Genomic DNA, 27500 nt, shown 5'->3' on the forward strand with positions numbered 1-27500 from the left:
CGCTTCCAGTCATTATGCTAAGCTAAGCTAATCACTCTCTGACTGCAGCGCTGCACCGAAACGTCTCTGAACCAATAACATGAATATAATATAGTACAGTGTGTCATTAATGTTTACTGGTATACCACTTTAAATATTTGGGATGAATGAGGATCAGCTGACGTCTCCTCCTGCAGCCTCGTTAATAAAAACCGTTTCCACGTTAACGCCTCAGAAAACATCATTTTTCACTTTGCTCTATTTTAATCTGCTGCAGTCTATTTTTAAATGTCCTTCCTACAAACTTAATCTGGTCTAGAATTAGTGTGTGTGTGTGTGTGTGTGTGTGTGTGTGTGGGAAAGTTCAGTGTTTACCAGATATCAGGAGGAGGACATCCTCTCCTCCCAACGCTAAATAAGAAAGTATTTTTAGAACATGTGACTGAGATGCTCTCCTCCGTACTCTCTCCTCTTTATCAAGACTTTAAACCCAGAATGACAACGTGTGTGTGTGTGTGTGTGTGTGTGTGTGTGTGTGTGTGTGTGTGTGTGTGTGTGTGTGTGTGTGTGTGTGTGTGTGTGTGTGTGTTTGACAGTTCCTGGCGCTCGGCGGGATTCTGGCAGCTCGACTCTGATTGGACGATCTGAAGCAGGAAGATCACCTGAAGAGCTCCACACTGCAGGTAGAGACGACATCATCACTCTCCTCCACCTGTATTCATATTCTGAGTCTCTACTAGAATATCTTTACATGATCTCCAGTTTAAAACCTCCTTATTTATCTTCTGTTAACCTTCCTGTCGTATTCCCGGGTCAAATTGACCCCGTCTCTTTTGACTGTTCCTTCCTTCCTTCCTTCCTTCCTTCCTTCCTTCCATCCTTCCTTCCTTCCTTCCTCGTTCTTAAATTTTTCCTTCATTCTTCACCTCCTTCCTTGCTTCTTTCCTTCGTTCCTTCCTCCCTCCCTCCCTCCTTACTCCTTTCCTTCGTTCCTTCCTTCCTGCCTCCTCACTCCTTTCCTTTCTTCCTTACTTCCTACCTTCCTCCTTTCCTCCCTCCCTCCTTCCTCCTTTCCTTTCTTCCTTACTTCCTACCTTCCTTCCTCCTTTCCTCCTTTCCTCCTTTCCTCTCTCCTTCCTCCTTTCCTTCCTTCCTCCCTTCCTTCTCTCCTTACTTCCTTGACCTGAGGACAACAGGAGGGTTAAACACTGAGTGATGTAGAATTTAATCTTTTGGGTCAAAAGTGAAAATTATCCATCAAAGCTCAAAGTGACGACTTCAAATGTCTCGTTCTGTCAAAGATATTTAGTTTATGAAGATATGAAACACAGAAAAACAGCAAATCTGCCCATTAAGTAACCGTTCCTCGTCAGGAAACACAAATAACTATTACTGTTATTACAAATTACTTCATCATTTTGTTCATAAATTGGCAGAAAAGTGTTTTAAAAAATCTCAGTTATGATTTTTAGAGCCAAACATAAATCTTTAACCCTTTATAGGGCACTCATTGAAAGGAAGGGAGGGAGGAAGGAAGGAAGGAAGAAGGAAGGATGGAAGGGAGGAAGGAAGGAAGGGATGGAAGGTAGGGGGGAGGAAAGAAAGAGAGAAGGAGGGAGGGAGGAAGGGAAGAAAGAAGGAAGGAAGAAAGAAGAAAGGGGGATGGAGGAAGGAAAGAAGGAAGGAAGGACAGAGGAAGGAAAGAAGGAAGGGAGGAGAGAAGGAGGGAGGGAGGAAGAACAGATGGAAGGAAGGAAAGGAAGGAAGGAAGGACGGAGGAAGGAAAGAAGGAAGGGAGGAGAGAAAGAGGGAGGGAGGAAGGACAGATGGAAGGAAGGAAAGGAAGGAAGGACGGAGGAATAAGGAACGAGGGAGGGAGAAAGGGAAAGAGGAAGGGAAGAAAGAAGGCAGGGAGGAAGGAAAGGAAGGAAGGACGGAGGAATAAGGAACGAGGGAGGGAGAAAGGGAAAGAGGAAGGGAAGAAAGAAGGCAGGGAGGAAGGAAAGGAAGGAAGGAAGGAAGGAAAGAAGGAAGGAAGGAAGGAAGGAAGGATATTTTGGGATATTTACAGAAGTTATCAAATATAATTATTTGCCCATTAAAGGGTTAACTCTCTTCTTTTGTCTCGTTAACCTCCAAAATCCCAAAAATACTCAGTTTACTTTCAATTTTAATGCAGAAAAGCTTCAAATCCTCACATTTCAGAAGCTTCAACCTGTTAATATTTGGTATTACTGTTTATAAAATAACTCATAATCTTCACATCTCAGCTTCTATATTAATGTTCTGAGTCTCTACTGGAATAAAAACTCCTTATTTATCTTCTACTGGCCCCTCAGGTCGGCTCCTGTTCCTTTAAGGCCCTTTACACACTTAGCCTTATTACTAATGAATATGTGCTTTTATTTTGAAGGGTGAACACATCATTCTGACATGTTTTTAATACTTAGGGTTAGGGAGGAATAAGATATATGAGAGTTTGATATGCACACAACACTTTACAAACAATACACCAGAAGTTATATCTTTAAAATCTCAGCTTTAGAGGAAACTGAGTCCTGGTCAGTCCTGGACCTGAGGACAGATCCTCAGTGTTTTTTAATTCTTGGGACTCTTTTTTATTCTCACACAGTCACGCAGTCAGAGCAGCGTGACTCATTTCTGCTTCTTGAACAAAGTGAGGAAGTCGTGAAGTGCAGAGCGACGTTCGGCTTCCATAAACCTTCAGCTCAGGTCAGGAGAAGGTCCAACTCCTCCCCCTCCTCCCTGGGGAAGAGGGTGTGGGCGAGCTGCTCTCGTGGGTCACCCTGACCCCCCCCCCCCCCACACACACACATCCTCATGCTGTAAACACAGTGAGTCATACTCAGAGGTCAGAGGTCACAGAGACTGATGTGTCAGTGACGGCAGCAGGTTTGTGCTCTGTGCTCAGGTGGAGGTTTGATGTCAAGTGACCGAGATTCATTTAAGATTTTAAAGATATAACTTAAAGGACAATTCTGGTGAAATCTTATATTTGGATAAAGTATTGTGTGCAAATCAAACTCTCATATATCTTATTCCTCTGTTGTTCTTCAAAAAGTATTAAAAACATGTCAGGCAGAAATGAGTCACGCTGCTCTGACTGCGTGACTGTGTGAGAATAAAAAAGAGTCCCAAGAATTAAAAAACACTGATTTTAAAAAGCAGTCTGTCTGTCCTCAGGTCCAGGACTGACCAGGACTCAGTTTCCTCTAAAGCTGAGATTTTAAAGATATAACTTCTGGTGTATTGTTTGTAAAGTATTGTGTGCATATCAAACTCTCATATATCTTATTCCTCCCTAACCCTAAGTATTAAAAACATGTCAGAATGATGTGTTCACTCTTCAATATAAAGGCTAAATTTGGTCATTAGTTTGTTTAGAAAAGGCTCAAAAGTGTGTAAAGGGCCTTAAAGGAACAGGAGCCGACCTGAGGGGCCAGCAGAAGGTTTTAACTGGAAATCATGTAAAGATATTCCAGTAGAGACTAAGAGTCATTACCAAATATTCACAGATTAAAGCTTCTGAAATGTGAGGATTTGTGGTGTTAGGGTTAGGGTGTTGGCTTGGTGTGATGAAGGTGTGGCATGGCGTGGTGAAGGTGTGGCATGGCGTGGCGTGGTGAAGGTGTGGCATGGCGTGGCGTGGTGAAGGCGTGGCATGGCGTGGCGTGGTGAAGGCGTGGCATGGCGTGGCGTGGTGAAGGCGTGGCATGGCGTGGCGTGGTGAAGGCGTGGCATGGCGTGGCGTGGTGAAGGCGTGGCATGGCGTGGCGTGGTGAAGGTGTGGCGTGGCATGGTGTGATGAAGGTGTGGCGTAGCATGGCGTGGTGTGGTGTGGCGTGGCGTGGTGAAGGTGTGGCGTAGCATGGTGTGATGAAGGTGTGGCGTAGCATGGCGTGGTGTGGTGTGGCGTGGCGTGGTGAAGGTGTAGTATAGTGTAGTATAGTGTAATCTAATAAAACTGTTTGAAACATCTTCAGACTTCAGAATCAGAATGAGATCTGTCTGCATTCTTAGTTTCTGACTCTGTGAAACAAACATTAAAATTCCCCTAAAATAAAAATAATCTCTGAATCATCTCTTCAACTGGATGACTTCACTGAAACTGTTCAGACCCTCTGACCTCTGACCCCTGACCTCTGACCTCTGGCCTACAGTAGATCTGTGACTGTGACTCACATCCTTATTCAGAGTTCAGTTTGGTTTAAATCCTTGTTGTTTGCTGACTGTTAATAAACGGACGACTGTAACACACTTTTATTTCTGCTGATAGATAAAATAACGCACAGTTAGTATTAAACACATTAAACACATTAAACATAAAGCACAGTTAGTATTAAACACATTAAACACATTAAACACATTAAACACATTAAACATAAAGCACAGTTAGTATTAAACACATTAAACATTAAACACATTAAACAGTCAGATGCAGGAAAGACTTCCTGCAGCGTTCATCCTGAATGTTCATCAGAGGTCAAACAGACAAACTCATATTCCAGCTGTACTTAAAGCTCTTCACTGAGTCCCGGTTTGAGTACATACATATATATAGATATATATGTGTATATATATACATATATACATATATATATATATATATATGTATATATGTATGTGTGTGTGTTAGCAGTGATGGAGGTTTAACGGTGAGCTCCTACAGATTCACCTGTTCTGTGTTTTGTGTTTTTATTGCATATTTATGTGTTTATTTCTTTCAGTTTTACACTTTTTTAAATCATGTGACTTTGCATGCTCTATTATTTAATTTAATATAACTTTGATATTAATTTATACAAGTAATCTCTTTTATTATTTTGCCCTTGTTCGGGTCTTAAAAGTGTTAAACTTACATTTTACTGACTTTGTGCAGCTTATCTTTTTACGTTTCCTCAGAAGGTTGAAAGTCTTACATTTAATTCTCAAAGGTCTTAAATGTTATTTTCTATCCTATCACATGAATGTTAGTTATAAATGTTTTTAGTTGGAATCTGTCTGGAAACTCCCTGATTCTGTTGTTACAGACCTGTGATATTAGTGTTTAGATAGTTAATCTGCTGATTCACATTAATGACTCATTATTATTGATAATTGTTAAAAACACTTAAAAAGCTCCTTGTGCAGCTTATCTTTTTAAGTTTCCTCAAAAAAGACATTTTAAAGTCTAAATGTTATTTTCTATCCTATCGTAATGTTATTTATTTTATGTGATTTTTAGTCAAATCAACAGGAAACTCCCCTGAGCTTAAACGATTGTTATGTTATTTTTTAGATAGTTAATCTATGTGCATCATTAATGACTCAGTTATATTATTACTAGGGCTGTCAAACGATTAATTATTTTAATCGAGATTAATCGCAGAGTTTCCATAGTTAATCACGATTAATGACGTTTTGAATTGCATGTTTAAAATCCTGTTATTTTCCATTTGAAGGCAGTTTTAAGCCCATAATGTAAAGCATTTCTTACCAGAGTGTCTTAACTGGGAATCAATCACGGCTCTGCTGTGACTCCCACACTCCAAAATGGTCCTTTGGTGGAGCTGAGGCTGGCTTGGCTGCACCTGGGTGTTTAGCGTGGAGGTGCTAACTCAAACTCCACGTACTCCGGTGGTAGTTAAACTCCGTTTGACACAGGTTGCATTTTACTTTTGACTTGTCAACTGAAGCGTCTGGAAGTGTTTTAAAGTTAAACAAGCCGTTCAAAAGTCCAGTAGCTCTCTTACTTTCCATCAGCGCGGTAGGTTTACTGCAGGAGGCCACTTCAAAGCATAGCGCTACAGCTAGAGGAGCCGTCTACGGGGGAGTAGAAGGGACAAAAAGGCTTGCTACATTAAAATGAGATTTTAAAAAATTAACGCGTTATGGATTGCATTAATCTAATCGCCATTAATGCGTTAACACTGACAGCCCTAATTGTTGATAATTGATGATTGTTATAAACTGTCAGGAAGTAATGACAAGAATGAGGCATAAAGTTAAATAAGTTGACGTTTATTTGCTCTTGGTGAATAATTCTCAGCTTTATCTTCACTAATGATTTTTATTGATCTGTTTCAGACTTTAACTGTCAAACTGATGTTAAATATTGTTCTGTGCGGCATTAAAATGTCTTTAAAAGTCTGAAATTGAACTTTAAAGCTGCAGAAACTGTGATCAGCTGTTCTGACTGCAGCTGCTGACAGTTTGGTTCAGTTTATGTTAAAGTAGATAAACTCAGTAAACGGATCCGTAACGTCGTCCTGCAGCACTGCTGGAAACGTGCTGCGAACACAACATGAAATATTTCTGCCCTGAAAGGAGAAATCTGAGAATCAAAACAGTCCCATGTTTTTGGAAAAATGTCAGACTAAAATAGACCTTTGGCCTTTGGAGGCTGGATTTAACAAAGAAAGACAAACAAAGAGGTTGTTAGGCACCTCGATGCGGTCCGGTCCGCTCCCACCACGCCTCTGATTCAACCCACTTCCTGTGAGCTCCGGTCCATGTAATTAAATCATCAACGCAGACCGGACACAATAACAGGAACACCTTTAAAATATGTGCTCAGACGCCTCAGAGGTGAGTCATCAACCGTGTGACATAAATAAAGTTTAACAACCTTTACGCTGATTACATCTGCAGCACAAAGCACAGGTGTTTCTATTATTGTGGCCACTTCCTGTTCACGGAGAGATGTACTGTTGTAATGTTTGTAAACAAAAATATTTCTGTAGTAAATGTTTATTTAAAGAACATTTTGTTCAGTCTGCTTCCTGAGAGGCGAAACTCAGGGCAGAGACTCTCAGCAGGATAACAGTCAGTGATGAATAAAGGTTGGAAAGATGATCCATTTCATCTGCATTCACATTTTCAAAGTAGTTCAAGAAAAGCCAGGCAGCAGAGAAGTTCTGAATTGACCCTTTATAGTGTATTGAACCTCTTCTAGTTGAATTTAGTAAATGTTCTCTCTCACCAGTGTCCATATACAGGGGGCAATGCTCCTTTCCATTGTTGTAATATCTTTCTTCTTGCTAAAAGAGTACAGAAAGCTCTCATGTTGATTTGTAGCTTGGTCAAGCTGACATTTCTCAGAGTCTCCTCAAACAAAGCAATAAGTGTGCATGGTTTCAGTGAAGTCTTACATACTTTCGACAGCGTATTATTAAGGACAGATTCCCAAAAGCTGCTCAGTTTTGGACAGGTCCAGAACCAGATGAAGTTTTAATGATATTTATTGAAGGAAAAATTAAAAACAAGAATGACAAGCAGCTGTGACGGTCAACAGAAATGTACCAACCCCCTTTGTCCAAAACTTCCGCCTCCACCCAAATGAAAAGTTAAAATAAGAGGAAGCTCACACCCATGTTGTCAGTTAATACGAGCAGCCCAAACACATATGAACACAAGCAGATATACAGTTAGTCTCCAACATGTAATGAAAGAAATGATGAGAATAAAAGTGGAGATGAGCAGTTCTTGAGTGTTTGCTGAAGATGGAAACAGATGCGATGACACTGCAGGACGTTGGTTCCCTCAGCGCTGACTGAAGGTCGCTCCTTGTTCCCGCCGCCGTCGCTCTGATTCTGTCACCGACTCACAAAGTTTAACAATAAACTCGGAGCCAGAAACAAACTGAGGAAACTCAGATGAGAAAATCCCCCAAATACATCAGCCTGTTTCCCATCGGCCCCCTCTGTCTCACTCTCTACCTGTCTGACTGACTTCCTGTTTCTCAGTTCTCAGTTAAGCTTTATGAGTATAATAAAAAAACCTCTCTTGACGAAAGCATAAACATTGTAAATAATATATGTAATAACTGAGATTTTAATCTATTTTACTTTGATATAGTTTTTTATGAGTTTACTATATACAGATTTATTGACTGTATATTAATTATCAGTGTTGATTTATTAGGACGGGAGCTTCGTAACTTCCTGGATGATTGTCGAGCTGCAACAATACGTGAATTAATTGTTCAATTGCCAACTATTATACAAATAATATTAACTAAAGCTAAACAATTCATCTAAATTTGATTGGAATTGCAATATGGATATCATGCAATATTTGTTAAAGGAGAAATTAGAGTAAAAACACCTTTTTAAATCTCATCATATTCTACATAATTATAAAAAATGTCTAAAAAAGTCCCACCATAATCCTCTTAATGTATTTTTCAATGTGAATAAGAATAAAAATGTCAAAATAATAGTTCTCACTAATATCGCAAATCATATCGCAACTGCAATATTAGTCAAAATAATCGCAATCAGATACTTTTTCTAAATCTATCTCCAACTGTTTTGGTAGTTGAACAATTACTTTGAATATTTTTTTAGGAAGAAAGGTCAAAATGATCTGAATCAACTTCTTTAATGTGAATATTTTCTGGGTTCTTTAGTTTCTATGACAGTAAACAGAACATTTGAAGACGTCATCTTGGGTTTCGGGAAACACAGATCCATATTTTAATCATTTACTGACATTTTCTGAACCAAACACTGTTCACTGATGATTTATTATCAATAAATCTCATACAGCTGCATCTACTTTCATCTCTGTTTAATATAAATTAAACTTCCTCGTCACCTCTGTGTGTTCCAGATGTGCACACAGCATTCCGGCATCAGCACGGCGACCCGAACCGAGAGCAGAACGACCACCAGCCGCCCACCAGTGAGCTGCAGGACGTCGACTACCTGGACCTCAACCAGAACAACACCACTACACAGCCCCCGACCCAGGAGCCAAGCCAGGCCCACAACCCCCACCACACACCTTACACCCACAAGCCCCACCGCCCACCGCACCGCGCTGCCGACCCCTACGACCATGAACACAGCATCCATCACCCACCGCACCTCGCCACAGACTTCTACGAGCACGACCACAGCTACCATCACCCACCGGACCGCACCGCTGACTCCCAAGCCCACAATCCCCAGCACCCACCACACCGCACCACTGACTCCCACACCCACAATCCCCAGCACCCACCGGTCCGCACCACTGACTCCCACACCTACAATCCCCAGCACCCACCACATCGCACCGCTGACTCGCACACCTACAATCCCCAGCACCCACCACATCGCAGCGCTGACTCCGACGACCACGACCGCACCAACCGGCAGCAGGAACCTCCACTTCTAGGTAAGTTCTGGTTCTTTACATTTTCGAACACCTTGAAAATGATCTCAGTATAAATGGGAGGCAAACCCCCCCGTCCAAGGCTAAATACACTCCCCCCATTCAGATGAATGAAAGGGCTTCTGTAACACCTGCTTTGATCTGAATACAGCCTAGGAGTCTTAGTCTTAGTTCTTAGTTTCTGCCTCTTATCCTGGTCTGCCCCCCCCCCAACCCTGAGCGGGTGGTCCACCTTGTTCCAGCAGAGCACCATGGCCTCAGATATGGAGGTACTGACTCTCATCACGACCACTTCACATTCAGCTGCAAACTTTCCCAGAGCCTGTTGGAGGTCTTCACCTGTAGAGTCCAACAGAACAACATCAACCACAAAAAGCAGAGAAGTGATTCTGAGGTCCCCAAAATGGACTCTTTCCTCCCCCGGCTGCACCTTGAGACTCTGTCCATGAAGGATCACAGACGGTTTGCCCTGATGGAGCCCAACCCCCTCTGAGACCAGGTCTGACTTACTGCTGAGAATGTGAACACAGCTCTCACAGTGGTTGAATAGGGACCGAATGGCTCCCCAATGGTACCCCAAACTCCCACAACGCTGCCCACAAGATCCCCAGAGGGGACACAAAGCACATGTAGACTAGATGTGCAAACTCCCATGACCCCTGAAGTATCCCTGCAAGGGTGAAGAGGCCGTGGAACAGTGGACCATCTACTGTTTGTCGTCTCCATACAGCCAGTTGAACATCACACAGCAAGCATCAGTGTCTCAGTAGCAGCTGTAGATGTTTGGATGCAGGATTCAGACGTGAAGACGAGGTGGAGCGTCTCAGTGTGTAGGAGGAGATATTAATAATCCTGATGTCTCCTTCACATCCTAACAAGGAACTTTAACATTAAAACACACAAACTGTAACTCGCACTGAGCTTCATTCCTCTGCAGTGACACACACACACATGAACACATTTCCTCCACAGGAAATCCTCTCTTTCTTCTTCTGTCTCTGCATTGTGTGTATGTGTGTGTCTGTGTGTGTGAGACTATAACATGACTATATTATCCCGCGTGTCACCAGTCCAGCATGTGCATTACGTCACACACACACACACACACACACACACACTTCCTCCGTCCTGTATGGAGTCTCCAGTTTTCCCACAGTGCTCTCCTCTCTGTGACCTCTGACTTAAAGGAACATACTGCTGCTTTTCTTTCTGTTAGTTTTTGTTTGATGTCATTAACTACAGTCGTTACCTCACTGACACAAGAACATTTCTGAATTTCAAAGCTGATAAAACACAAACTTAGATAAACTTCATCAGGTGACATCAGGTCCAGTTTCAGTCATTTGGCCTCTTTCAAAGGATCATTCTGGCAATTTTCTGTATTGTTTGGATCCAAACCAACAATGAACTGATCTATTAACAAGTATTGTGTGAGTATCAAAGCCTGTCCCACTGAGTCAGGAAACTGATATAAAAAATCAGGTGAATCAGGGAAGTAGACACATGAGGATAAAAGAGACTATCCAGCTTACTAATGTGAGTCCTGATGTGGACGAGCAGTCTAAAAAACATCTGAGGTAGTGAGTTAAAAATTAAAAACTCAGTGTGTGAAGTACGATGAGAACAGGGGATCAATTTAAACTAATCAAGTGGTCATGTGACTTTAAATTCTGCCTACTAAGAGAGATCAAATGCAACAGAGAGGCCTTTTTGTTGTTAATGTCATTACCATGCATTTGACCACTAGGGGTGGGGGAAAAAATCGATGCAGTATATTATCACAATATTTTGCGTGGCAATATAGTATCGATACATAGACGCCAAGTATCGATCTTGTATTATAAAAAATGGAAATGAAAATTGTACCAAAGTTTTTGGTCCTAGAATAATAAAATCAGTTGCTTCTTCCGTCCACTAAAGGGCTGTGGTTTGTTTTCTGGTGAGGTCAGCAGAGGTAACAGAAAAAGGTAGTGAATTTCAATCTATCTCAAAATATCGCAATATATATAAAATCACAATAATATCGTATCGTGACACAAGTATTGTAATAATATATCAATTCCCACCCCTACTGACCACCACTCGCTTGATGTGGTACAGATCACAATCATAGATGTATTACAAGAGCTGGATACAGACCAAAAATCGGACCCAGTCAGTCCTTTTAAGAATTGTTCAGCTGGTGCGTGTGCCAAAGAGTTTCTAGCTTCCAGGTTTACCTCCGTGTTATGTGGCTCACTGAATGAACAGTAGTATTTCCACCAATCGGCCCACAGACTTTACATTGTGATGGCGTTGCTTTTCTTGGCTCGAGTAAAGTTTTACAAATATAAAACCTCAATGGATCAGAAATTCATAACAGAAAGAGTCATAATTGATCTCTTTTACAATGGTCTATGGGGAAAATGCTTTTTAGGCGGCAAAGTCATTAGTCTTTGTTTCCATTTCTAATAAACTAATGTGACCAAACTCTTCAGAACAATTGAACATGTCACCCAGTGCAGAGTTAGTGACGTTAGTGAACGCTTTTAGAATTTGCTCTATTGCTGCATAAATATGACCTAAAATATAATCAGATTTCCATTCATGTCCTAAAACTAGATAAAGAGACATCAGTTAAACAAATGAGTCCAAAATCTTACACTTGTTTGTTTATTTTTGAGGAAAATTATCCAATGTTACATATTTGTGTGAGACAAAAGTATGTGAACCTCTGAGATACTCCATTCATTTCAAGGACAAATTAGAGTCAGGTATCTCTGTCAATGGGACGACAATCTGGGAGGCCCTGATTTATTTAAAGAAGATATATTTTAGTCTTCACTATCAAAGTCTGAGCTTCACAGCACAGGTTTGTGGAAGTGTGTCGTGGGTTGAACAAAGAGATTTCTGAAGACTTTAGAATAAGAGTTGGAAAGGGTTAAAAACCATTTCTAAAGAGTTTGGTCTCCATCAGTCGACTATCAGGCAGATTGTGTAGAAATGGAAGACATCCAACATCAGTGTTACCCTCCCCAGCAGTGGTTAAAGAACAAAGGGACCCCAGAGTAACATCTAAGAAACTAAAGGCCTTTCTCACAGTGGCTACAGTCAATGTCCATGAGTCCATCGTCAGGAGAACATTAAACATCAATGTGTTACAGAGCTGCAAAGAGAAAGCCACAACTCTCCAAAAAGAACATTGCTGCCATCTACGATTAGCTCAGGATCACTTGGATGAGCCAGAAGGCGACTGGACAAATGTTCTGTGGACAGATGAGACCAAAATCAAACCTTTTGGCTCCTCTCATCTGTGAAACATGGGGGTGGTATCATGGTTTGGGTCTGCTTTGCTGCGCCTGGACCAGGACTCACTGATTGAGCTTTGAGTTTTGAGTTGTAACAGCAAATTCTACAGAAAGACGTCAAGATGTCCATCTAGCTCAACAGAAAGTACGTCATGAAAAAAGACAAGGCCAACAAACACACAGGTTGTTCTACCAAAGCTTAGAACAAAAGAAAGTTCATGTTTTTGCTACAGAAATGCTGTGGAAGGACCTGAAGCCGGTAGTTCATGCCAAGAAAACCCACCAACATCTGTTCTGTAAGGAGAAACTGATGTTCAGGGCTGATAAACAGTTACTAGAAGTGTTTTGTTGCTGAAAAGATGCTCAAACCAGATATTGAAAGCAAGTTGTTCACATACTTTTGCCTCACACAAACAGGAAAAATAGAAGATGTAATAATTTTCCTCAATAGTGTTTTTGTCTCATTTGTTTAACTTAGTTCTTATAAGCTAGTTTTCGGACTCTAATCACATTTCAGGTCATATTTAAGTAGCACTAGTATATCAGACTTTATACTTTTGGATCCATACATGAGATTTGTTGACAAGAAGAAGAAAATCAGCGGAATGATCCTTTAACCCTTTATAGGACACTCATTGAAAGGAAGGGAGGAAAGAAGGAAGGAAGGAAGGATGGAAGGAAGGAAGGATGGAAGGAAGGGAGGAAGGACGAAGGAAAGAAGGAAGGAAGGAAGGTAGGGGGGAGGAAAGAAAGAGAGAAGGAGGGAGGGAGGAAGGGAAGAAAGAAGGAAGGAAGGAAGAAGAAAGGTGGATGGAGGAAGGAAAGAAGGAAGGGAGGAGAGAAGGAGGGAGGGAGGAAGAACAGATGGAAGGAAGGAAGGACGGAGGAAGGAAAGAAGGAAGGGAGGAGAGAAGGAGGGAGGGAGGAAGGACAGATGGAAGGAAGGAAGGAAGGACAGAGGAAATAAGGAACGAGGGAGGGAGAAAGGAAAAGAGGAAGGGAAGAAAGAAGGCAGGGAGGAAGGAAAGGAAGGAAGGAAAGAAGGAAGGAAGGAAGGAAGGAAGGAAGGAAGGATATTTTGGGATATTTACAGAAGTTACCAAATATAATTATTTGCCCAATAAAGAGTTAATGCTCTCCATCTCCAGCTCTGTCTCTGTCTCTTTTCGTTTCACGTCTTTTTCGGTTTAACCGGTGCTGAGAGAGAGAGTCACTGACAACGCCTCATATCACATATTCAGACATTCATTTAATCATCAGTAACTGTTTGAGTCGTCTTTAATGGATCTTTAGTTAAACCTTTTTTCTTAGAGAGACAACAACAGACACACAGAAATATAATTTGAACATTAGATGAACTTCAGGAGTCGATGTGTTTGAGTTTTTGTTCAGATTCTGGTCTCACAGCTAATCTGGGCCTGGAGACGTCCGGATGACAGATTCCAGTCCCGGACCTTCAATGTGCTTCTCTCTCTCTCCTCTCCTTCCTCTCTCTCCTCTCCTTCCTCCCTCTCCTCTTCCTCTCCTTCCTCTCTCCTCTTCCTCTCCTTCCTCTCTTTCATCTCCTTCCTCTCTCTCCTCTCCTTCCTCCCTCTCCTCTCCCTCTCCTTCCTCTCTCCTCTTCCTCTCCTTCCTCTCTCTCCTCTCCTTCTTTTCTCTCCTCTACTCCTCTCTCCTCTCCTTCCTCCCTCTCCTCTTCCTCTCCTTCCTCTCTTTCATCTCCTTCCTCTCTCTCCTCTCCTTCCTCTCTCTCCTCTCCTTCCTCTCTCTCCTCTCTCTCTCCTCTTCCTCTCTCTCTCTCTCTCTCTCTCTCTCTCTCTCTCTCTCTCTCTCTCTCTCCTTCCTCTCTCTCCTCTCTTTAAAGTTAAAGTTAAAACCTGAAGAGTTCGGTTTAGAACCTGCTCTATGTGGAAAGAGCCTTGAGATGTTTTTATTTTCTTGTGCTGTCCTGAGCAGTTTTCCCGCCGTGTTGTTCCCGTGCCCCCCCCCCCCCCCCCCCCCCCCCCCGCGTGGATCATTAAAGTCTCGTTTTTCTTTCTTTAATTGTGACGTTTACAACAAAACGTTAAAAGCAGCAAACAGAAGCACAGAAGACGTTTGTGTGGCGAGCAGGAAGTGGCTCTGCCGGACTCCGTAAATCACGCTGACAGTCATTACACTGAAACACTGCCAGCTGAGGCCGTTTGTTTGATTTCAACCACCAAATGCCCCCACAGCCCCCCCCCCCTCCTCCCACACACACACAGCCCCCACAGCCCCCCCTTCCTCTTGCAGCTGGAGGTGACCTGGAACTTCCTGTCACATGGTGGCCTCAGTGTACCGTCACCTTTGACCTCTCTGTACGAGGCAGCATGTGGGTCTGTGGTAATGAAAACAGGTCGTGATGAAAGAGGCTGAGGTCAGTGTGAGGGTGTGTGTGTGTGTGTGTATGTGTGTGTATTTGTCTTTGTGTGTCTGTGTGTGTGAGTGTGTGTGTGTGTATCTGGACTGTGTCTCTGAGGAGAGTGACAGTAGTGACCTCAGGCAAACACACACATGTTGGTATTTCTTTAATTACCGTGAAACATTCCTAAACTCCACAAACTAAACCTGAAACGTGCTGAACCTCAAAGTGTCTTTACTTTACCTGAAACAAAAGCTCCCAACTTTACCAAAAAGGTCCTTATCTTACAAAAAAGTCCTCAATTAATAAAAACGGCCTTTACTTTATCAAAAAGCCATTACTCTGCTAAACAGGTGTTACATTACAAAAAAGTTCTCACTTCAAAAAAAAGTTATAACTTTACAAAACTTAACTTATTTTACAGAAAAATTGTCCTTTATTAAAAAAAGCCCTTATTTTACCAAATAAGCTTTTACTTTACAAAAAATGTCCGTTTTTTTAAAGCGCTTAACTCTACAAAATAGATCCTTACTTTACTTTTTATGAATTCATCATCTTACCAACATTTATTATTACTGACACATGTTCCTCCTGTTCATACTGACTATTAAAATATGACTTTTAAAACTATTTTTAAAGATGTTTAAGGTCTTTTTCTGCATTCATCCATTTATAAAACAATTACTAAACTATAAAACCTTAAATTACACATTGATGCAGTTTTCTCTTATTGATCTTTTATTAATATATTAATTATATTGAAGTGGGTGTAACCTCCATGATGTCTTGCTGCGGAGATGCTGAGTTCAGTCTGAATTTATCTGCTGCTGTTTTAACCTGATGCTGCTTTTAAAACTAGTTTAACTGATTTATGAATTCATCATCTTACCAACTCTTATTATTACTGACTCACATATTGAAAAAGTTTCATATAAACAATCTAAACCAACCAGAACCAGAAATAACTGGTAAAGTAAATCACTTTATTTCTCATTTGGAGCCTCGATCAGCAGCTTTAAAGCTTTATTATCACAAACAGGAAACAATAAATCATTAAAGTAACTTCTTGTACTTTAATAATAATAATTCAAGTGTAAAACAATTAGAACAACAAAAATAAACCGTTTATATATAAAATCTAGTTGTCTGTTTATAGTTCAGTATGTTCTGAGATATTTTAACTTCCTGTCTCTGAATATCTGAGTCTGTTTTTATTCCTTTAAAACCTAAAACTGAACATACTTTAACGAGGATGATGATGATGATGAGGAGGAGGATGATGATGATGATGATGATGAGGTTTATTCTTCATCTGTAAACCAATCAGAGCTTCTCTCAAACATCAGGATGTGTGTTTGCGTGTGAGCAGAGTGTGTGTGTGGATCACATGACTGCAGTGACGGTGTGTGTGTGTGTGTGTGTGTGTGTGTGTGTGTGTGTGTGTGTGTGTGTGTGTGTGTGTGTGTGTGTGTGTGTGTGTGTGTGTGTGTGTGTGTGTGTGTTCCGGTCAGAAAGCAGAGAGGCGTCTGCTCGCTGAGCGTTGTGATTTCAGGCACGAAGCCAACAAAACACACAAAACACAAACAGCAGCGTTGAGCCGTTTGGAAACTAAACTGGTTCCATTACAACCAGAGAGAGTGAGTGAGTGTGTGTGTGTGTGTGTGTGTGTGTGTGTGTGCGTTTTTCTATCCTGTGGGGACCGACTCCTGGTCCCCACAAGGTTGGTTTTCCTGACTGTGTGTGAACCCCAGAGGTCACACACGGTACTGCAGTGTGGGGACCTTTTCCTGACAAAGTGTGTATATTAGCATGTTAGCTTCGTATTAGCACTGTGGCTAACAGTGATGTCAATTGTATGCTAATAGACATTAGCATCACAGGGGGGGCAAATTTCATGTTTCAAATTAATGTGAGAGTTAAAAGCTGGAACCCAGTCAGGGTCCCCACGAGGTAGTAAAAACATGTATGTGTGTGTGTGATCTGTATTTTTAGCCGTATATGGAATGAAAAATGTGCATTAAATATTTACACACATTTCATAAGATTTACAAATGTGGATTAAAATATTTGTTTTTTGTCTGAATATTTGTCTGTGAAGCACAAAACTGCTGCTTAGATTTATATAAATACACACACACACACACATACATATACACACACACATACACACACACACATACATATACACACACATACACACACACACATACCCACACACGTACACACACACATATACACATACACAAACACACACATACACACACACACACACACACACACACACACACACACACACACACACATTAACAGATTAAATACAGTAAATAAATTAGTACGGAGGCTCAGATGGGACACAAACATCCTCCGTTTGGTTTCTAACTGAATGATTTATTGTTTCAGTGGTAGATCTGAGCAACGCCCCCCTCCCTGAAGGCCCCCCCGTGCTCCCCGCCCCCCACATGATGGCACTGATCATGTCCCAGCTGCACCCAATCCTGCAGAGCTTCAACCACTCCGTGGAGCAGCTGAGGCGGCAGGTGGAGGTGCTGGCCGAGGACGTGGCCCAGCTGAAGAGCGACCAGCTGCAGGCGGAGCTGCAGGCGGAGCTGGAGGCGGATCTGCGTGGCAGCGCGGAGCGGGAGGAGGAGGCCGAGCTGGAGGTGGCGACGCGGCAGGTGGAGGAGGTGAAGCGGCAGGTGGAGGAGGTGCGGAGGCTGATGGAGAGTCAGAGGAGCGACATGGAGAACAGGCTGCACTCACAACACATGATGCTGCACTACAACATCAGCAGCCTCAAGATGGACGTAGACGTGAAGCTGAAACGCCACCAGAAGATGCTGCAGGTCACAACCCAGTCATCATAATCATCATATTAATAATAATAATAATAATATAATAATAATCATTATTATTTTATTTTATTTATCGTTTATTTGCCGATTAGTGCAATGACGTCCTGTAAATATAGCGGGTTTAGCTCAAGGCTACTTTCCACCCGTAGTCCTCACATTAAAAGACAGACAGACATACCATAAAAACGAACAACTTAAAATATTAAAAATAAAAATAAAATTAAGCACTGTCAGGAAACAGGAAGAGATTTTGGAAAACAATAATATCCTTATATAGGGCCAATAGGTTTATTTTAATGGGAATCAATTAATTCACCAGTATATAAAACCGTTTCCTGCATTTAGACTTTCCCTTTGCAAGATAATAAAATCCCAACGTCCTCAAATGAGTACTTCCTGATTAGCAGAGTCGTAGCTTGTTGCTATTACTAACATTAGTCGCATTTCCTACTAATTTTAGTAATAGCAACAATAATAATATAATATTAATAATGTGTGTGTGTGATATCAGGTCAGCCTGCAGGACATGAACGCCACTCTGACGGAGCTGAAGCAGGACCAGGACCAGGTCCAGGACCAGGACCAGGACCAGGTTCAGGTTCAGGACCAGGACCAGGTTCAGGACCAGGTTCAGGACCAGGACCAGGGTCAGGTTCAGGACCAGGGTCAGGTTCGGGTCCCAGAGGTCCAGCTGGACTTCTTCCCGCCTCCTTCACAGGTGTCGGACTCCTCGGCGCTCTGGGAAGCCATCGAGCGTCTGGACAACATGGTGGTGAACAACACGGTGAAGGTGAGTCACAGCAGGAAGTAGAGGAAGAAAGGTTTTTCAGATTAAGATGCTGCTGAAAAACATTAGAGCAGGAAGGAAGGAAGGAAGGAAGGAAGGAAAGAAAAAAAGGAGGAGAAGGAAAATAATACATGAAGGAAAGATGGAAGGAACAGAAGAGAAGACAAGAAGGATGGAAAGATGGAAGGAAGGAAGGAAGGAAGGAAGGAAGGAAGGGAAGAAGGGCAGATGGAAGGAAGGAAGGAAGGAAGGAAAAGAAGGGCAGATAAAAGGAAGGAAGGAAAAGAAGACAGGATGGAAAGATGGAAGGAAGGAAGAAAGGAAGGAAGGACAGATGGAAGGAAGGAAAGAAGGACAGAGGAAGAAAGGAAGGAAGGAAGGAAGGAAAGAAAGAAATAGAGGAAGAGGGAAGGAAAGAAGGAAGGAAGGAAGGAAAGAAGGACAGAGGAAAGAAGGAAGGAAGGACAGAGGAAAGAAGGAAGGAAGGAAGGAAAGAAATAAATAGAGGAGGAGTGAAGGAAAGAAGGAAGGAAAGAAGGAAGGAAGGACAGAGGAAAGAAGGAAGGAAGGAAGGAAGGAAGGAAGGAAAGAAATAAATAGAGGAGGAGTGAAGGAAAGAAGGAAGGAAGGAAAGAAGGAAGGAGGAAAGAAGGAAGGAAGGAAAGGGTTAATAAAGATGGAGGATTGTGTCTGCAGGTGGGCGGTCTGCTGGAGGACGTTGAAGTGACTTCGGGCGGCGTCCAGCAGCTCAGACAGGAAGTGAAGGAGCTCAGCGAGCAGATGAACCAGACGGCTCGCAGCACTCAGATCCAGTACATGCTGACGGGGCTGGAGGTGGAGGAGGCGAAGGTGGAGGTGCTGGGCCGCGTGGAGGAGCTGGCGGGGAACGTGAGCCAGCACGGCCAGCGGTTCCAGGAGCTGGACTCGGACGTGGATTACCTCTACACCGCCATCTACAGGCACAACTCCTCCTCCGACTGTAACTGCGGAGCGCTGAAGGCCAACGTGGCTCGACTGGAGAGGGGCGTGGCCAACGTGACGGAGCTGGCCAATGAGAACAGATTACTGCTGGATGAGAGTGATGGAGGAGGAGGAGGAGGAGGAGACTGGGAGCTGGCGGTGGTGGATCTGCGACGAGGCCTCCAACAGGTACGAAGAGTCTTTAACACACAGCGACGTGAAACCATGGAAACCGTCATAGGTGGACAGATACACACCCAGGCGGGGAGCTCCGGTCCTCTGAAATGAGGCCAACCAGGAAGTAATTTAGAGCTGCATTCTATCAAAAGGCCACCAGGGGGCGACCGTCTCTATACAAGTCAATGGAGAATTCACCAACTTCTCACTTGATTTCTAACCTCAGTAAACGTTTTCAAAATGTGTTTATGGTCTCAATCGCTAGTTTAAAGCCTTCTTCAATGCAGTATGATGTTCATTTGGGACATTTTGGCCTCCCTGATTTTATATGTGACGATAAAGCAGGGTATGCATTAGGGGGCGTGGCTACGTCCTGATTGACAGGTTGATTGACCAATGTCCTCCAGATCCAGCCCTCGTAACCATAGCAACCTCCCCGCTCCGCCCATGGCCCCGCCTCATGCCCATATAAGTAGAATCCGTGTTTTTATTTTTCCCAGCATGCACCTGAAATTTTCAAGATGGCGCTGCCTAGATTAGAAACTATTGGCTTCCGAGCAGCAGTCCACAAACCAATGGGTGATGTCACGGATGTTACGTCTGTTTCTTTTATACAGTCTATGTACACACCTGAGTAAAGTACAGATACTCCTCATCAAATACTCCAATACTAGTAAAAGTAGCTTAGTCACAATATTACTGCAGTAAAAGTATTTAAAACATATCTCAGGAAATACAGGAAGCAGCTTTATTGTCATGATACAACCACAGACTGTATAAAACAGACGTAACATCCGTGACGTCACCCATTGGTTTGTGGACTGCTGCTCGGAAGCCAATAGTTTCTAATCTAGGCAGCGCCATCTTGAAAATTTCAGGTGCATGCTGGGAAAAATAAAAACACGGATTCTACTTATATGGGCATGAGGCGGGGCCATGAAAAAAAGCAGCATGACACACACACACACAGGGATAATCATTTATAAAGTGCATTCAGATTTGTGATCAAAAATCTTAATTTTTATAAAGAAAACAAAATATATTATTATTATTATTATTACTTACTCGAGTAACTAAGAGCAGTTTTGAGCGACCTGTACTTTAATATTTCTTTTTTATGTTTCTTTTTATTTCTTCTACACAGCTGAGGAGTTTCAGAGGAAATATGAAACATTAATCTGTTAAATTGATAATAAATCTATTTTAATATTATATTATTATATTTTAATGTGAGCTGCAGACACACTTTAACTTTAATGAGAACATGTTAAACTTCACTCTGCTGAACTTTGACCTGCTTGTGCCACCTAGTGGTGAAAAAGCAACACTGCAACTAATATCTGCACATTACACTTCTATATCTCCTCCTCCCCCCACCTCCTCCTGCTCTCCTCCTCCTCCCATTTCTTCCTTCCCCCCTTCCATTTCCTCCTCCTCCCTTCCTCCTGCACCCCCCTCCTCCTTCCACTTCCTCCCTCCCCCTTCCATCTCCTCCTCCTACCTCCTCCTGCTCTCCTCCTCCTCCCACCACCTCCTCCACCCATTTCCTTCCTCCCACCCCCCTCCCTTTAGGTGAAGGAGTCTCTCTCCTCGCAGCAGAGCAGGAGCACGACAGTAGAGATGAGTCTGTCTCAGCTCAGAGACTCTGTGGTCGTGAGCAGCTCTGAGGTCTCTGAGCTGAAGGAGCACAAAAAGAAGGTGGATTTAGAGATGATCCGTCTGTCCAGCTCCTTCAGGTCTCTGCTCAAAGACGCCATCAGACACAGCGACGTGCTGGAGCGCCTGCTGGGGGAGGAGGTGCTGGAGTTCCTGGAATGGCAGCTCCAGGACCAGGAGGCCTACTCCATCCCTGCTCTGAAGGACCAGCTGAGCCTCCTGCAGGAGCAGTGGGGGGGGAACGAGGAGAACATGGAACCACCGCAAGGTACGAGGAGGAGGAGGAGGAAGGAGGAGGGAGGAGGAGGAGGAGGAGGAGGAGGAGGTGGGAGGGAGGAGGAGGAGGAGGGAGGAGGAGGAGGAGGTGGGAGGGAGGAGGAGGAGGAGGGAGGAGGAGGAGGAGGAGGAGGAGGGAGGAGGAGGAGGAGGAAGAGGAGGAGGAGGAGGGTTAAATAGATATAATAATGATCAGTTTGTGTTTACTCCTGTTTTCTGCTCCCAGGACACAGAGAGGAGAGAGAGGAGCAGCCGTCTGCAGACCAGCCCTCCTCCTCCTCCACCTCCTCCAGACTTCCAGGCACCATGAGGAGGAGCAGCGACATGGCTCCAGCCAGAGAGCGGCAGCTGCTCCTCCTCCCTGAGAGGAGGCCTCCGCCCCCCCGCAGGAGACGGCAGCGACCTGTGGAACCTGGAGCAGACGGTGGAGAAGCTGCAGCTGAAGGTGCTCACGCTGGAGGAGAGACAGAAGAATGCCAGCGGAGGAGGAGGAGGAGGTGTGCAGGAGAAGCTGCAGGCGGAGGTGACGTGGCTGAAGAGAGGCCTGGAGGAGCATCTGAAGGTGTTCAAGAACGTCTTCAGTAACGCTGACGTGCTGGTTGGATCCGACGCAACGCTGGAGCTTGATAAACTTTGGCAGCTGCTGAGGAATAAAGAGAAGAAGAGAGGAGGAGGAGGAGGAGGAGGAGGGAGGGAGGAGTCAGAAAGAGGAAACCACCGGAGCAGGCGGGAGGTGACAGGTGAGTTTCTTCTCCTAAAGGACGAGTTCACAATTACACTGTCTTAAACATTTCTGCCCTAAAGCTGAAAGCAGATTCACTGTTACTGAAACCAGTCAGGAGCTGAAAGTAACAGGAAGTAACAGGAAGTAACAGGAAGTGGTTTCATGTGAGATCATTAGAGGATCCTTCATGACACAGTGACAGTGTGACAGTGTGTGTTTGTGACAGTAGATCATAAATCATCTTTAATACGCTGCATATTTTACACTCAGTGACTCTCTGATGATCTAACCCTAACCCTGATCGGTCATAAAGTTTCAACAGCTTCAACACAACGTCACTGTTTATTATCCTAAACATGGATTATAAAGTAGATGTGAAGCTAATATGAAGCTTCAGAGTCTGAATGAGTCAAATCTTCATCTTCTATGTTTCAGCGTTACAGTGTTTTTACTAGAAAAGCCTTTTACTTACTATACTCTTTTACTTAACACTCATACTACTAAAATACTACTACTACTGCAAAAAGTACTACTACTAGTCCATAAAGTATTCCTCCATGGAAGTAAATCTGTGCCATCTGCTTTTGAATTTGAATTTCAAACACTGAATTTTTTTTTTCATTGAAATCAGACTTTGAATTTTAAAAGCTGTTGAATTTCAAGAACTTATTTTTTGACACTGAATTTTTTCTAATGTTTAAAAAAAATTCAGTGTCAAAAAATTCAATGTCTCAAAAAATTCAGTGTCAAAAATTCAGTCTAAAAAAAAATCAGTCTAAAAAAATTCAATGTCTCAAAAAAATCAATGTTTCAAAAAAATCAATGTCAAAAATTCAGTGTAAAAATTCAGTGTCCAAAAATTCAGTGTCAAAAATTCAGTGTCTCAAAAAAATCAGTCTAAAAAAAAATTCAGTGTCAAAAAATTTTATGTCAAAAAATTCAGTGTAAAAAAATCAATGTCTCAAAAAAATTCGGTGTTCAAAAATTCAATGTCTCAAAAAAATTCAGTGTCAAAAAATTCAATGTCTCAAAAAACATTTCTCTTGGTAAATAAAATGGTAAATACTCTGTGAACGATTTGATTCAGGGATCGATTGCTTTTGTTTACTTACCCAGATGTTGAATCTGAATTTTTTTACACTGATTTTTTTTAAACATTAGAAAAAATTCAGAGGAAAAAAAAATTCAGTTCTTGAAATTCAAATTCAAAAGCAGATGGCACAGATTAACTTCCATAGAGTTGTTAACCACCCTGCCAAATTTGAATGATTAAAAAAATTGCCAAATATATGAAATTAGGATTCAAAGTTGTGTAAAAACCAGGCGGGGAGTTCTGGTCCTCTGAAATGAGGCCAAACAGGAAGTAACTTAGAGCTGCATTCTATCAAAAGGCCACCAGGGGGCGACCGTCTCTATACAAGTCAATGGAGAAGTAACTTAGAGCTGCATTCTATCAAAAGGCCACCAGGGGGCGACCGTCTCTATACAAGTCAATGGAGAATTCACCAACTTCTCACTTGATTTCTAACCTCAGTAAACGTTTTCAAAATGTGTTTATGGTCTCAATCGCTAGTTTAAAGCCTTCTTCAATGCAGTATGATGTTCATTTGGGACATTTTGGCCTCCCTGATTTTATATGTGACGATAAAGCAGGGTATGCATTAGGGGGCGTGGCTACGTCCTGATTGACAGGTTGATTGACCAATGTCCTCGATATCCAGCCCTCGCAACCATAGCAACCTCCCCGCTCCGCCCCATGGCCATATAAGTAGAATCCGTGTTTTTATTTTTCCCAGCATGCACCTGAAATTTTCAAGATGGCGCTGCCCAGATTAGAAACTATTGGCTTCCGAGCAGCAGTCCACAAACCAATGGGTGACGTCACGGATGTTACGTCTGTTTCTTCTATACAGTCTATGGTAAAAATCAGCCTCTGAAGCCCCGCCCCCTACCAGGTATCACCTGTCAATCAAAGTCACCACCCCTACCAGAAACATGGACGCTAGGTCTGAGAGCTTTCTGCCACTAGCTTAGCTGCTAGCTCGGCGGCTAACTGTAGACTGTAGTAGTAGTAGTGCTAACTCAGCTAACTGGCTAACTGTAGACTGTAGTAGTAGTAGTGCTAACTCAGCTAACTGGCTAACTGTAGACTGTAGTAGTAGTAGTGCTAACTCAGCTAACTGGCTAACTGTAGACTGTAGTAGTAGTAGTGTGTGCTGAATGTATTTATACCTCTACAGCAGCAGGGGCGGGTTTATGCTAATCCTAGCTCCACAATTCAAATCTAAATGGTTGAAATGCTTTTTACACCTTTTTTAGAAATACATTTATGACCTATTTAATGTGTTCAGAAGAAAATGTCTGAATTCACTACACTGTCTTTAAATATATTAAACATATGAATCAATGATGCTGCTCGGTGCTTTTTGTTCTTCATGTTTAGCATCAGTCTGAACATCTGGCCTTGTCTCCTCTCCAGGTGTTCCTCTCCTCTCCGGCCAATCAGACGCCTCGCTGCTGTTCCTCGCTGGTTCTCCTCGCAGCTTGTCAGACGGGTTCATCCTGTTCCGATCCTTTCTGAACCACGCTCAGTTTCACGCCGGCGCCTTCACCGCTCCAGCAGACGGGATCTACCTGTTCGTCGTCACCTTGCACCTGCAGGCCGGCTCCGCCCACGTCAGCCTGCTGAGGGGCGGGGCCGGGGCCGGGGCTGGGGCCGGGGGCGGGGCCGAGGCTCCGGTGTCTCTGCTGCGGGGGCCGGTGACGGAGGCGGGGCCCGTTACAGCCGTCAGCCTCCTGCTGCTGAGGGAGGGGGAGGAACTGAGGCCTCACCTGAGCGAGGGGATGTGGGAGGAGTCGGAGGACAATGTGTTCGCTGGGCTGCTGCTGCACCGGACCGCCTGAGGGGGGCGCTGTGAGCCAATCAGCTGCCAGCATGGGAAAAGACTCTGAGGCCAAAAGAGGCTCTGTTTAAAACCTGAACCCAGATCAGCTGCAGTCAGATTAACTTCTAACAGATTTAAAGTCCAACTGAAACACTTTTAATCACCAAATACTGAAGTTTATATTTTTAATGTTAATAGTTTTATTTTTTATTGCGAAGAAACCAAAGCAACAGATCTGCAGTTAAACTATCAAAACTACAGCGTATAAAAACCTCCATCACTAGTAAAAGTACAGAAGTATTAACCCCTACATTTACTTAAAGCATTAAAATTAAAGTTTTCTTTTTGCAGACAATATATCTAATAATATATTATTATATATGACATCATTAGATTATTAATAGTGAGGCATCAGTGTTAGAGCAGCGTGTTACTGTTGGAGCTGCTGGAGGTGGAGATCTAAATGATTAGATGTTTAAAGTCTAAGTCGACTGATACCCAGAACTACTGAACTTTGTGAAATCTCTACTGATACTCATCAAGTTATTTCAGAACAAATCTGCATCTGAAAAGTAACTAAAGCTGTCAAATACATGTAGTGGAGTAGAAAGTAGCATCACATAGAAATACTACAGTAAAGTACAAGTACCTCTAACTGTACTACAGTAAAGTACTAGTACCTCAAACTGTCCTACAGTAAAGTACTAGTACCTCAAACTGTACTACAGTAAAGTACTAGTACCTCAAACTATACTAAAGTAAAGTACTAGTACCTCTAACTGTACTACAGTAAAGTACTAGTACCTCCAAATTATACTTCAGTACTTGAGTAGAAATACTTCCAGCTTGTGTTGAGTATCAGGATGCGATCAGGCTCAGTGTGACATCATCAGTTTAACTTTTGATTTGATGATTTAAAAAAATATTTTTCTCCTTTTTAAGAAACAGGAAGTGATTTAGTTTAGTTTCAGTTGGACTTTAAAAGCTGCTGAGGTCAAAGGTCATGATGAGGTCAAAGGTCATGATGAGGTCAAAGGTCAGATGTGTAACATGAATCTATGCAACGTGTCGACAGTGCTGCTGTTAAATACTGATGTTAAATACTTTACGTAAGAAGAAAATGTATTTTAAATGATTTTTGTACTTCAGTAACATGTTTTCATATTTTAAAGTAATATTTGTGAGATCACGTGTTTGTAATGAATGTAAAGCACAGAGCAGTATATATATATGATATATGATATATATATATATATATATTTAAATAAATAAACTGTTTTCTACCAAATAAAAAACACCAGAAGACTCTTTTTTTTTTCTTTAAACATTTTAATCATCGTAACATCTCTGTTAAAGTCTACAGTGTAGAAAAATAAGCAGAAAATATATTCCAAAAAACAAAATAAAATCTGGCAAAAACGCAAAAAAGCCCCAAAAAAATAATTTTAAACACGTTGAAAAAATAACTTTTCTTCATTTTTATCATCGACACTTCCTGTTGCATCATTAATAATCACGACGACGCGTTTGGTCTGAACTCAAACTCAAACTTAATGATCTGATTTTAATTTAAATGATTTATATTTCTTGACTTCAGACCAGACTCGGGTTCGTTTGTTTCGGCTCGCCTGGAGCAGCCAGGCGGGCGGAGTCAGCACTTAGTTTAGCAGAGTGGATTCTTGGCAGTAAGACAGTCAGTCACTTATTAAAACACCTTCATGTTAAATATCCAGTGTTAAAGATCTACGACCTCATGTCTGAAAACTAAAAGAAAGAAAGAAAAAAAAAAAGCAACAAGCAGAAACAAAAAGATCTACGTCAACACTTCTGAAGTGCACTAAAGTTAAAATGCAGTCGAGTCTCTGCACTAAAAACATCTGCATATATCTTCATTAGAATAAATTCTCTCAAGGCTAAAACACATCTGGAAACATCATGCTAAATATTAGCTGCAACTCTTTCAAAGTAAAAGCTTCAGTTATGAATCTAGAAGAGAAACGACAGGAATCGGCCTCGAGTGCGATTATAAGACACGACGAAGCCGCTAAGCTAACGTTAGAAAAGTAGAGATAATTATTATTTATCATTATTATTATTATTCTTCAGGTTTCATTAATCTATGAGCACGACGCCGTCTGACAAGCTACAAAAATAAATAGATCAGAAGTTTCCATCTGCGTCATTCTGTCGGATCAATAATCAATAATCGATATCAGGAGTCTGAACTGCGTCACATCAAGAATCACCTGAAAGTATTACAACACTTCTTCTTCTTCTTCTTCTCTCAGATTCACTGCAGCTGTGATAACATTAACCCTCCTGTTGTCCTCCAGTCAAGGAAGGAAGGGAGGAAAGGAGGGAAGGAAAGAAGGAAG

The 27500-nt window shown here is 42.3% G+C and overlaps 1 protein-coding gene across 1 annotated transcript in view; it reads left to right on the forward strand.

Annotated features, from left to right (window-relative positions):
- Window positions 1–25630, forward strand: part of LOC128373238 (multimerin-2-like) — a 44259-nt gene extending 18629 nt beyond the window's left edge. The window contains 9 exon segments of the mRNA XM_053333531.1: window positions 576–662; window positions 8593–9141; window positions 17209–17651; window positions 18172–18450; window positions 19144–19596; window positions 21157–21508; window positions 21743–21843; window positions 21845–22256; window positions 24720–25630. Of these exon segments, the coding sequence (XP_053189506.1) occupies window positions 576–662; window positions 8593–9141; window positions 17209–17651; window positions 18172–18450; window positions 19144–19596; window positions 21157–21508; window positions 21743–21843; window positions 21845–22256; window positions 24720–25144 (3101 nt within the window). The 3' untranslated portion in view covers window positions 25145–25630.
- The last annotated feature ends 1870 nt before the right edge of the window (window positions 25631–27500 follow it).

This window comes from Scomber japonicus, chromosome 14, assembly GCF_027409825.1.
Source record: "Scomber japonicus isolate fScoJap1 chromosome 14, fScoJap1.pri, whole genome shotgun sequence".
NCBI lineage: Eukaryota > Metazoa > Chordata > Actinopteri > Scombriformes > Scombridae > Scomber > Scomber japonicus.